The sequence below is a fragment of the Nycticebus coucang genome, chromosome 15 (genome assembly GCF_027406575.1).
Source record: "Nycticebus coucang isolate mNycCou1 chromosome 15, mNycCou1.pri, whole genome shotgun sequence".
NCBI classification, from domain to species: Eukaryota; Metazoa; Chordata; class Mammalia; order Primates; family Lorisidae; genus Nycticebus; species Nycticebus coucang.
Window position 1 is genome coordinate 17,669,987 of NC_069794.1, and position 13,086 is coordinate 17,683,072.

The 13,086-nt window shown below is 39.3% G+C and overlaps 1 protein-coding gene across 3 annotated transcripts in view; it reads right to left on the reverse strand.

Annotated features, from left to right (window-relative positions):
- GPR180 (G protein-coupled receptor 180) overlaps positions 1 to 9,312 on the reverse strand; it is a 29,900-nt gene extending 20,588 nt beyond the window's left edge. For 2 of the 3 annotated variants that reach the window (XM_053563904.1, XM_053563902.1), the window contains exons 1-2: positions 9,099 to 9,312; positions 5,638 to 5,796 (exon numbers count right to left, since the gene is read on the reverse strand). In XM_053563904.1, the coding sequence (XP_053419879.1) occupies positions 5,638 to 5,796; positions 9,099 to 9,243 (304 nt within the window). In that variant the 5' untranslated portion in view covers positions 9,244 to 9,312. The remainder of the gene's footprint in view (positions 1 to 5,637; positions 5,797 to 9,098) is intronic. The other variant, XM_053563903.1, reaches the window with a different exon arrangement.
- Positions 9,313 to 13,086: the final 3,774 nt, after the last annotated feature.

The window sequence follows — 13,086 nt, forward strand, 5'->3', positions numbered from 1 at the left end:
TTAAATGTTTTCAAAGTTTCTAAGTGTATTAATGACATTCAAAAAACATTATTGTGATACAATAAACACAATACTAAATTTATCATTTTAACCATTTTTAAGTGTACTGCCTATGGCATTAAGCACATTCACAGTGCTATGCAATCATCATGGCAATATTTTTAAAAATTATTCTAGTTAAATTTAAAATAGAGCATTCAACTTAAAAAAATCATTATAGTATTTAAAAACTATGGTTGACAAATACATTCAAAAGATTTTTCCAAAATCTTTTTCTGATTGGTTATTCTTAAAAAAGGTACTAAAAGCAGAAAAATAGAAATTCCAGGAATATAAAAGTAGTTATGCTAGATCAGATCCATATGAGGTAATATGATATAGTGTGAAGGGTAGGAGGGGAGACTCATACAGACCTATACTTGAATCCTGGCTTTAGTATTTATCTGCTATCTGACTTGAGCAAATTACATAAGCAATGACTCCCACTTTCTTTACTGTAAATGAAAACACTAATGACAGCAAAGAGCTGATACAAGGACTGAGTTATATGAGTCACCTAGCATGGTACATGTCACAGAGCAGCTAAATAAAGGTTAAATCTCCTTTCCTTTTCTTTAAAACAAGGAAGGCTGTTCCCCTCCCCTGGTTACTCTGGGTTGAGAACCACTCAAAATATGTGGGGACAGTTTCGTTGTCACAATAGCTGTTTAGATACTTGGAGGGGGCTGTGCTAAACCTCATGCAATACCAGGTAACGTCATACAACAAAGAACTGTCCCTCCTAAAATGCCAATGGCACCTCCTTTTGAGAAACACAAAATAATGTCCACAAGCCCTACTAGATCTAAAAGTATGATCCCGACCTAAGAGTCACTGACTAACACTATTACAAAGCTGTAGGTATAAGGAAAAGAGCAACAGAGTTAGGAGAGCGAATCTTGGCCTTGGAACTCAGCAAATAAATTACAACCTCTCTAAATCTGTTTCTTTAATAGCAAAACAGATATCTGCCCTGTCTGGGTCAGAGTTCTCATGAGGAGCAAATGAGACTGTACTTGAAAATCTTAAGAGTATGATCCTATACAAAGTAAGAGTATTTTTAAAACATAAGATTATGATGAGCCCAATTCCCAACTCTAGATTCCCACCACAACATGTCAATATTTAAAGATAAATTCGTCTTTTCTCAACTGTAGAAAAAAGATTTTAATAAATAAAAGACATTTGTTGAGGTAGCCAGGAATTTGTGTATGGAATAGATTTTAGAAGACATTATAAAATTATTCATTTTCTTAGGTGTAACAATGCAATGTCTTTTACTCATAGAAGATGTATGCTTTGGTATGGAGGGTGAACTATTCATGACACCAGCTGCTTATTTTCACATGGTTCAATAAAAATAAAAATCAGACATAAAGCAAATATAAGAAAATATTAATAATTATTGAATCTAAACAGAGGATATACAGATATTGTTTGGACTACACCTTCAACTTTTATGTATGTTTGAAAATTCTTCTAATAGAAAGTTAGGAGAATGTTATTTTTAAGTTGTCTTTACAAATGAGATACAGATGTATCTTCTCAGGATTCAAATTTTGAGAACTTGGACTATACAAGTGGGAATTTCATTCATTAGTAGTTAAACTAAAAAAAAAAGATTTGATTAATACCACAACATTGCTTTTGTGGCTATTATAAATTAGCTGACACTTATACTACTTTTTTACATAAAGTTTCTAGAAAAATGCAGCAGACTGTAGTTTCTGCTAAATATTTGAAGATAATAAGAATTTAATATATGGTCAATAAGCAGTTCAGAAATAAGGCTTTTAAATATGCTGCTTATAATTACATAATCTGGACCTCATTATGTAAAGGCTTTGCTGTGTTGCCATTTTACCATTTGCAATTTTTCTCTTAGATAAAACAATATAAAAATAAATATTTTTGATATTTCATTTTAAATTATGTGGATTTACATCAAACAGAAACAAAAGTATTCTTCACAAAGTGATACCGGCCTTTTGTTTCTGTCTTGCTGTCTTTTTCAGCAAGCCTGGAAAGCAAGCCTCTTGATGAAACTGCAAAACTGTGGTGTTCATTGTTTTTGATACAAAAGACTACAGCACAGCATGCACGTTCTATGCCAGTGTAATTAGTACCTCAAATATTAACAAAACTTGAATTGCAGAAAATGGTACTGAATAGCTAATTGCCCAATCATATTATAAGAGGAAATGAATGCTGTTAACCAAAACACACAATAATAAAATAGTAGCACCTTTAAATGATTTATAAAAGACACCAAGCATACAAAAGGAATTATATGCATAAGATGTCAAAGACAATACTGAAATTTTTAGGTACAATATTATCTTTAGCTCTTGTAAACTGATAGGGAATTACTCTGAAACTCCTTGTTAAAGTTTTTTTAGATAGAAACATATAAACTCATCATTCTCAGTGCTTTTAAATATCCTGCTTGCTTGCTCTAAAAACCTGCAAAGTAGTTTTTAGTATTTAAAAAAAATGTTTTATGACCTTAGAAAACAAAGGAAGAGTGAAAAATAAATTCTCAAACATTAATTTGGAGGAGTCAACATTTGACACCAGGAGATTTTTCAAATCTGCTAATCTCTTCATAGTGCATAGCAGCTCTTGGGTTTTAAGTAGAGCTAGGCATAAGTTAATGATTAAATTACCAAATAGGCAAAAGGCTGTTAATTCCTAAAAGTCTCATTAATAACCAAGAAATAAACTTCCCACAAGTAATTATTTTAAGATATGTGGTACTATTATACTGTCATGAATTTAAGGACATGCTTAAAGCACTTAAGCTCCTGAATAACAACATACAATGAAAATGACAACTAATTTATAAGAGTTAAAGACAGATTTTCTTAAGATTGGGATTTTGTTACCGAGAGAAAAATTGGTGATATGAATAGAAAATATATAGAAATCAGTACTTAATTTATTTCAGGTCTCAAAATTTAATATGAATAAAATAAGCTTCATTCTTCTAAAATTCCTGTGTCCTGATATCTTCCATTCCTTAATTCCAAAGGATATCCCTGGCACTCAATAGAATACAGATGAAGAAGGGAAAACAGAAAAAGAACAGTAGCAAGCGGTTTCCTTAAGTTATGGTTCCGTATATAAACAACTCCATCCTTTCCATCCGAAAGAGTTAGAACCACAGCATTTTAGGATTATCAGGTACCTTAGACAAACCTAGTCCAACATACTTGTACAAATAAATAAAGCAAGGCTCAAAGATAACAAGAACTTGTTACAAATTGGTAGTAGTGATGCTCAGTTTTGTGGTCTTCCTATTACATCACACTGTCTCCCTATGTACAGAAGTTTCGGGAATGCAGGAACATAACTGATAGACAAATGATGTTTTTGCAAGTGTATATAATATATGATATGATATTCACCATATGATATAAGAAAACAAATTGATAATCTTACGGCTCAAACCTAAAGTCTGATAAATTTTCCCTGGAGAGAGAAAAAAATCTTTAAGGTGCCAAATACAAAAAGCAAACAACCTACTAAGCAAAAGCCCCACAAGCCATTCTATGACTGACTATTCATTCTACAAATACTTAGTAAATACTTAACTAAGTACTAGGGTAAATTCTCATTCTCATAGTACCATGTAATTAGCAGTCATAGTACTTAATCACAACTGCAATTTCACATTTACTTACCATCTAATTCATTCCTGTCACCCCTACTTGCAGTAAGGACAGAGAGAGTGCCAGTATTTTGTCACTGATATATCAGTGCCTCTAACATAGTACATGAAACAATGGAATTGCTCAGTGAATGAATGGACCAAAAGAGCCCTACGGATAGATTTTATAACAAATAAAAAAAAGTAGAGTGGTAACTATGGTAAGTGCAGAGCAGGAATGGAAGAGGCTATAGAAGTCATAGGTGTTAACTTAGTAGTGGGAGGAGCCAAAGAAGGGACAAGGAAAAACCTGTGCCAAGGCCCAGGGTAACACTGAAAAAAAATTTAGCACTACAAATAAAATGAGAGTGGAGGGAGGCAATACTGTGAGATGAAGCTGAGGGATAAGCAGCCACCAGTCTATGATGTCTTTCCCCGTTGGGTTAAGGAGGCCTGTCTTTATCCTAAGAACAGTGGGAAACTGTTCAAGTATTAAAGGAAGTGAATGCAGCATGCCCAGATCTGCTGTTTAGAAAAAATTTGGTCACGGAAGTGGGAATAGTGTGGCTATAGAGTGACCAGATAGGACGCTACTGAAATAGCAATCAAGAGTGTATAGCAGCTTGGAATAACGTGGTAGGGAGAAGAAGACTCACTAATAGATCAGAAAGGGATAGAAAGGTTGGAGAGGGGAGTGTTGGAAGACTCCTTGGTTTCTCACTTGTTTACTGGATGGATGGTGGTGCAATTTCATGAAACATGAACTCTGGAAGAAGGCCAGACTTGAATGGAGAAGACAGTGAGTTTGGTTTGGATATTACAAACATGTGTCTAACACCCAGATAATCAAATTGATATAGAAAGGACAAGATAACTAATAATAGCCATCTGAACAGATTTCCCAGATAAGTTCTGAAATTCAGGGTTGAAGTAAATAACTTACTGTCTCTTTGAAATCTGAATCCAATCATTCAGATCTCCTCAGCATACTGTCAATGTCATCTCACATATCTAGATAAAAGATCTCTACAAAAGATTGGGGACCTGTACTCTTATCCTGTACTGGCTAGCTGCCTTATGAGAGAATCAGAGAGTAGCAAAGATCAAGACTGGAAGTTTAAAAATGGAAGTAAGTGTTTTACTGGATAAGACTAAAAGAGCCTACCATGTTCAACATATGGATGAATCTCTGAATAATAAGGAAAAAGGAGGAAAGGGATAATTCCTATTTTTTCTCATGTATGCTTTAATTCCTAATGTCTCCTATAAACAGTTAACTTCCAAAGAATAAAGTGAGTACAATGGTACAGGTTCTTCAATTCTATATTACAAAATATTTGCATTCACTCTGGATGGCCAACACCCCAATGCATGGGATAATGGTGATGACAAAGAATGAGATCATGGATTTAAGCCACTCGATTAGGACAAAAAAAGTAGAGTATCTCTAGAGGCAAACCCAGAGGTTTATAAATGACATGGTACTGGTACATCCCAAGTGACATATATTGCATATATGACTAAGTCTCATGTTCCAATGACATGCTAAAAAACAGCTTCACTTGGGCTAAATTATACAATTAACTAAAATAATACATTTTTAGTGTTTAGCTTAGTGCTGGCAGATAATAAGCATTCAACAAATGTTCTCATTCTCTCTGTGCTGCTACTAGGTTGAAACACATCTGCCATATTGGCATGAATTAAACTTAACTATAATGAAGGAAAGGATTCCTTTATTGTTTCAAAAATGCAAATGATAAAAAGGGGTGAAAACACATTCTGTGTTTTGAAAAAGGCAACAGTTTTCAGATTAAAATGTACTTCGACCGAGTGTTATTACAATGTGATAAATGCTGTCTGGAAACCTCTTGGTATATACATTCTATAGTACCCCTCAATATTAACAAGGGAAAAAAAAATGATCAAAGAAAGAAGGATATACTCACTTGTCAGCTGAGCTTTGGATAATTTTTCACTACAGCTATGAGCATGGCTGCTTTCCTGAAGCTTTAGCCATTCCTGGGCTTGGAACAGGTACAGTTTAGCTTCCTTTCCAATAGCTACTGCTATGTTGTTGATTCTGACACGGAGAAGAGCATGGTCACCTAGGCATTAACACAAAAATTATCAACTAGTTTGGTCTTGTATGAAACTGAGATGGTAGCACAATTCAACACCTACACTTATCAAAATGGAAATTTAAAGAGCACAATTTTTCTTTTCTTTCTTTTTTTTTTTTTTGTAGAGACAAAGTCTCACTGTACTGCCCTCGGGTAGAGTGCCATGGCGTCACATAGCTCACAGCAACCTCTAACTCCTGGGCTTTTGCGATTCTCTTGCCTCAGCCTCCCAAGCAGCTGCGACTACAGGTGCCCGCCACAACGCCCGGCTATTTTTTTGTTGCAGTTTGGCTGGGGCTGGATTTGAACCTGCCACCCTCGGCATATGGGGGCGGCGCCCTACTCACTAAGCCACAGGCACCGCCCCACAATTTTTCTTAAATCTCACTTAACTAGGTAAATCACATTAGAATGAACATTACATTCAGATGCAAGTCTAAGAGATTATTCAAATTAATGTGTGGTGTTTCCTTATGATTTAGCTGGTAACATAAAATTTCACTGAATAAATAGTAGTATCTCAGGTATTTTGGACTTTCTTTGTAATAAAATTGTCTTATTTACAACACTTGTCCTTTATAGTCATTTATAATCCATAGAAATATACTGTCAAAGTTTAATTTTAATATAACATGGCTGTTAATATTTAAGTATACTTTTTTTTTTTTTTTTGCAGTTTTTGGCCAGGGCTGGGTTTGAACCCACCACCTCCGGCATATGGGGCTGGCGCCCTACTCCTTTGAACCACAGGTGCCTCCCATTAAGTATACTTTTAATATAAAAAATAAGCATAGCTACTATTAAGAAAGTTTAAAATAGGGGTAGACATTTTATACCTGAAACAAAATTTGCTATCTGTGACTTTTACAATAGAACTTCATAACAAAGTATGTTACAAGATTAATACAGAATGAGCCTGGTTGCACATACCAACTACATTTAAGGCCCAGAAGAGAAACAGTGAAAAGTAGTTGCCCTCAGGGAAAGAAATTCTGGGAGAGGAGAGGTCAAGCAGGAGACTGTTTTTTCATTTTAAGCTCTTCTATTCTCCCAGATTGTTTTTTACTTTAATTTTCATTTTGATTAAACACTTTAAATAAATTTAAAGGCATAGTATATATGAAAGAATGGCTAAGACTCTTACATAAATTGATTATAAATTATCGAGTCTTAAAAGTGACTGTAAAACCCTATTAACACCTTAAATTGCACTCTAAGTTAGAGATCATTACTTCAGTGTAGTTTTTATATTATTATTTACTGAACTGGAATTCACTGAAAATTGATAAGTAAATATGTATGTAAATATGTGTGTGTGTATGAGAAAGAGAATGAATATACTTAAAGCACCCTGTCCCCAATTTGTCCTGAGTTGAGAAATCTGGACTTAGTATACGTTTCTCCTCTGTTTACCAGGTAATCACGAGCTATCAGGGTTGTCTACATTTCTCTGCTGGTCCTGAGTATGTCATAGCTTCCATACATCCCAGATTTTCCAGCACTGTCCAGATGGTGCCATTTATATAGTGACACTACCATCACTGTCTATACTACACTCACAGTATGGTTATATCCAATTAAGAAACTGAAAAAATCTGGGCGGTGCCTGTGGCTCAAAGGAGTAGGGCGCCTGCCCCATATACTGGAGGTGGGGGTTCAAACCTGGGCCCAGGCAAAAAAAGAAACTGAAAATTTGACCAAAAATAATAATAAAACTGTTTCTAGTGTTTCTTCTTAATTCACCCACAGTATGTTCTACACTGGATTTTGAAAAACTGGGTCATACTCTTTTTCTCAGCTACCTTAAGAACTTCAGATCTGGTTTTGGGTTTTTTTGTGGTTTTTGGCTGGGGCTAGGTTTGAACCCGCCACCTCCGACATATGGGACCAGCGCCCTACTCCTTGAGCCACAGGCACCGCCCAGAACTTCAGATCTGGGATGGGCATGATGGCTCATGCCTATAATCCTACCACTTTGGGAGGCCTCAAGGCAAGGAGAATTGCTTGGGATGAGGAGTTCCACAGCCTGAGCAAGAGCAAAAATTTTTCTACAAAAAATAGAAAAATTAGCCTGGTGTGGTGGTGTGAGCTGGTAGTCTCAGCTACTGGGAAAGCTGAGGCAGGAGGATAGTCTGAGTCTAGGAGTTTGAGGTTGCAGCGAACTATGACAATGCCACTGCACTCTAGCCAAGGCAACGGAGTAAGACTGTCCCAAAAGAAAAAAAAAATCAGATTAAAAAAAGAAAACACGTTTTCCTGCCTTTATACCATTCATTCTGTAACTTCCCAATACTTTAAACTCCTTCTCCATACCAAAATAGGTTCTAGTTTCTATAATTTTCTTGTATCTTTTCTAGGCTAATATTCTGATCTTCAAAGCTGCATCTTCTAATACTGTATGTATATAAAGCAAAGATCATAACCTCATCAAGGGAAATCATTACCTGAAATTCAGTACTAATAAAATTAATAAGAGTATCAAGAAGATGTACCAAGAAAAACATTTAAATTTTGAGAGTGTGAATAAAAGAGACCAAATTAGATAGATTGCAAATTTTCACTGAAGGAATAATTACTGATTTTTGAGGGAGACCAAATGTTTAAGAATCAAATGCAGCTCTGCTTTTAGAAGCTTCCAGGACACTCCTTACACGCATTTCCATCATCTTCATTCTTGGCCTCATGATCAATCGTGTATTATTGTACTAGGTAGGGGCCAAGTAACCGAACTGTCTGTAACAACTATATTATCGTGTATTTTACTTGGTTTCCCAAAACCCCCTGCTCCAGTTAGGTTTTATCAAATTAGTCTCAAAAACAAAATACAGTAAAGCTAAGTTGCTGAGCTTAAACGCACACGTAACGACAGTACCTCGGTATATATAACCCGGCTGACAGGGAGTGAGCAAACGTGCTTTGAGGGTAGGATCTTGAAAGACGCAGCAGACCAGTCATTTGTATATTTGTTTGCCTAGGGAGCGTGATGGCCATGGAAATGGGCTTTCAGGCGCAGACATCGCCAGAGGCCAGGGGCCTCTTGGAAGCAGCAGCAGTGCTGTTGGCAACAAACGCATCCCAGATTCCGGGCAGATGCAGGGGGGAGAGGGCTGCGGCGACTTTTAAGTCCAGGTGAGGCCGGTGAAGTCGCCGGCCTGCCCAACGTGGCGGGGAGGAGCCGGGCGCCGCCGGCTCCAGGTCTCCGCTGGGAGGCGGGGAGAAGCTACCCGCCGGCCGGCCAGCAGCAGGAACCCGCGCGCCTTCATCCCTCTCCCCGGCCCCAGACCTACCGTGGAACTCGAAGTGACCGATGCTCTGGCCCTGACCGTCTCGGGCCGCGGCGCTGCTGAAGCTGCCCCGAAGGGTCTTAGCCTGGCAGCCCTGCGGCCACCAGCAGCACGCGAGAGCCACAGCCAGCAGCCTCAGCCCCCCCATCCCCGTCGCCCGCTCAGGGCGTCCACCGGGTCGGGTCCCTAACCGCCGGCACAACGTGCCCCCACGTCAGCAGCTGGGGGTGTGGGGGTTCGTACGCCGCGGACCCGCCTCCGGGAAACTAAAAGCCAATGAAGTGGCTCCTTCGCCATGAGTCAAGGATAACCACCAATCAGAGTCCTAAGAGGGCGGGACATGCAGATCCGAGCGTCCCAGCATTCCTTTGCCTCTTGGCTTAGTTCCCGCCCCCCCCCCTTTTTTTTTATTCTTTTAGTGAAGAACCTGGAGGATGTTGCTTCAGGTTACAGGAAAATTATCGCGTTCCTCTTTGCTCCTGCGTGTCCTGGCACTGCGCACGCGCAGACGCTGATCCTTGGGCCCTTTGAGGGACATGTGGGCGTTCTGAGAAACGCACAACGGGAATGGTCAAGAGAGAAAAACTCCCTCAAAGCAAGAACCATTGTCTTGTCTTAGCTTTTCTTTATCGGTGCCTGTATAACCTATCCAACCCACTTGAATGTCTCAAACCCATTTTGCTGCGCAAAGTTTTTCCCTCCTACATCACCCAGTGGACCAGCTAGCTGGGCATTCTCACTACCTCTTCTCCCCACGCCCTCTCAGCCAATCGATTCAATTACAAAAGTTGATTTATCCCTCTGTGCTGGGAGGAAGCTGCAGCCAAAATCCCCCGCAGGCCGTCACTTTCTTGGCCTAAGGCAAGATCTGCTTCCAGTCTTAATTCTAACTGGCTACAGTCCCTCTCTGACCTAGCCACAGAAAGCTTTAGGAAAAGCAATTTGCACCACTTTGCTTCGAAGGTCTTTCCGTACCTTTTTGTACGTACGTAACGCAAACTCTGTAGAATACGGCTCTCAAGCCTCTGAAGTTTCTGTTTTTTAACGCTCATCTCCATCCTTACCACTGTCAGCTGAACACTCCAACTTCTCACTTCTGGGCCTGTATCCCACATCTGGCACATCCTTTGGCTGGAATACTGCTTATTCTACCACTCACTCTCCACCTCACCCTCCTTTTTCTCCTTTGCTCCTTTACAAGGCCCTTCTTTTTTTTTTTTTTTTAAACAAAGGCTCACTTTCTTCCCCCCTGCAGAGTGTCGGGGCCTCATAGGTCACAGCAACCTCAAATTCTTGCCTCAGCCTCCCAAGTAGCTGGGACTACAGGTGGCCACCACAATGTCCGGTTATTTTTTAGGACGGGGGTCTCAGTCTTGCTCAGCCTGGTCTCACAACTCATGAGCTCAAGAGATCCACCCACCTCAGCCTCCCAGAGTGCTAAGATTACAGGCGTCAGCCATCCTGCCCCGCCACTCAAGGCCCTTTAAGAAGCCTTTCTCATACCCACAAGTGTGTATTAGATACCCCCTAAACAGGCATACCTTACTTCCCCACTGGGGCACTTAGCACACTGTATCGTAAATGACTCTTGGTTTATCTGAATCCCCCACAGCTGGTCAAAGACTCTGCCTGTCTTGATGAAAGTAGGAACTCAAAATTATTTCATGAATAAATGTATATAAATCTTTTTTTTTTTTTTTTGAGACAGAGCCTCAAGCTGTCGCTCTGGGTAGAGTGCTGTAGCATCACAGCTCACAGCAACCTCAAAGTCCTGGGCTTAAGTGATTCTCTTGCCTCAGCCTCCCAAGTAGCTAGGACTATAGGAGCCTGCCACAATGCCCAGTTATTATTAATATTTTTTTGGTTGTAGTTGTCATTGTTGTTTGGCAGGCCTAGGCTGGATTGGAACCCGCAGCTCTGGTGTATGTGGCTGGCACCTTAGCCGCTTAAGCTACAGGCATTGAGCCTATAAATCATTTTCATTCAAACATATTTTATAACACATAAGCAAGTTCTCACCACAGACCTCACCATTTAGGAAAAATATCTTGGGGGAACACCTATCACATACCCAGCATTTTCAGTATCTCTAGCTGACCAGGAAAATACTGGAGGTATTGATATTTAGGGATTTATAGAAAAAATTTACTTTAAAAAAATATTATAAAAGTCATCTGACTTTGAAAAAAATTCAGTCAAAAGCATATAAAGGGCAAACGCAGTCACTCATGCCTTTAATCCCAGCACTTTGGGAGACCTTTACCGTACCTCAGGCAACAGAGTGAGGCCCTGTCTCAAACAAAAAAAAGTGTATGAAATAAATATTAATGTCCCCATTACCTTCTTTCCCTGCCATTTTTGATACTCAAAGGTAATCTCCATTTATAGTTTAGGGTGGATCCGTTCAGTCAAGCCTTTATAAATACATGTGGTATTTGTAAACCAAGGACAGGAATAAAACTGATCCTGAGGAAAAACTATGACACAGGCCTTGGGTGCTGTAAAGCCTCTCCATTTCTCTCTCAAGTCTTCTTGATCAACTTTGTTTTCTCATTGAAGTTAGCTTTTTGGCTCTTTAGTTCATTTGCAGGAACTTGGCCACCATGACAAGCCCCAACTTTGTAGGGCCTCAGAATTCAAAAATATCTATCAGACTATGGACTGAAAATTTGGACTAAATCTATGGATTAAAAACTTAGTCCAATTCCAAATCCCAAGAAGAAGCTTCAGTTGGCTTAGGATGAGTCAGATTCTATCCTGCAGCCTGCCTACATGGGTTGGGGGGTGGGGGTCTACTTTGTCATTTCATAAATGCTAGGGGCAATCTGGTCAGGAAAAAGCCCTAATATCAACTACAAGATGAAGTTTTGGTCCTTATTCCATGTTGGTACATTCTTCTTAAAGGCTATATAACACTCCGTTATATTTAAAAGTGAGGCTGTATTATATACATTTAGAGTGTGTCCAATTTTCATTATTATAAGCAATATATTAATGAATGATAAACTATATTACATATTATGAAATTTGGGGGTCATGAATATGCACATTTGAAATTTTCATATATATTACCACTTTGCCCTCAAAAGGTTGTAAAGGATGATACTTCCACATATATATCTGCACTGGGCATTTCCATTCTTTTTAAGCTTTGCCAAAACATTATGTGAAGAAAGAAAGATATCATTAATCTATTTGATAATATTTACTGATTGTTTATTTTGTGACAGGTACGGTCCTAGGGACTTGGGATTATAGCAGAAAACAAAACAAATCCCCTACTCTCATAGGGCAGTGACAATGAGCAAGTCCATCGATTTAAGTGTTGGTTAGGTGCTATGAAGAAAAACAAAGAAAGGTAAGAGGGTTGGGCCGGGCTGAGTAGAGCTTGTTATTTTAATTGGAGTGCACAGGAAAGAACTCTGTTATATGATGACATTCAAGCTGAGGACAAAAGTAGTAAAGCGAACAACTAGGCAGACATCTGGAGAAAGAGCGTGCAGGCCCCAGGAAGCAGCATGCTTGGCAATTTCAAGGAAGGGCAAGGCCAGGGAGGTCTGGGCAGTGTGAGCAAAGGGGAGAATAGTAGGATAAAATCTAAGGATAGCAGCCTCTTGGGAATATCTTTAGCAAGCCTGAAAGCAGCCTGCCCTGGTCTGTAATATCATTAACAAGGGCAAAAGACCATTCTGCAATTTTGACCTCCCATTTTCACAATGCAAGACAACTTCTCGGAATTCTCAACTCAACAGGTGCATAACTTCTGGAGATGGCTGTAGTACAAGAATGAAAGAGGTATTCATTCATAACTCTGACCTCCTGTGTATCTAAGTAAAGTCTAATCTCTGCTGCTGACTTTTGCTAGGAAAACGATCCAAACCAAACTGGCCTGCGACCCTAACTGCTCCCACCAGGCCTGCGCGGTGACTCTGCCCGGCCGCGCCCAGCCGGCCCGTGGGCGGGGACGAATCCGCTGCAGCACCACCGTCTG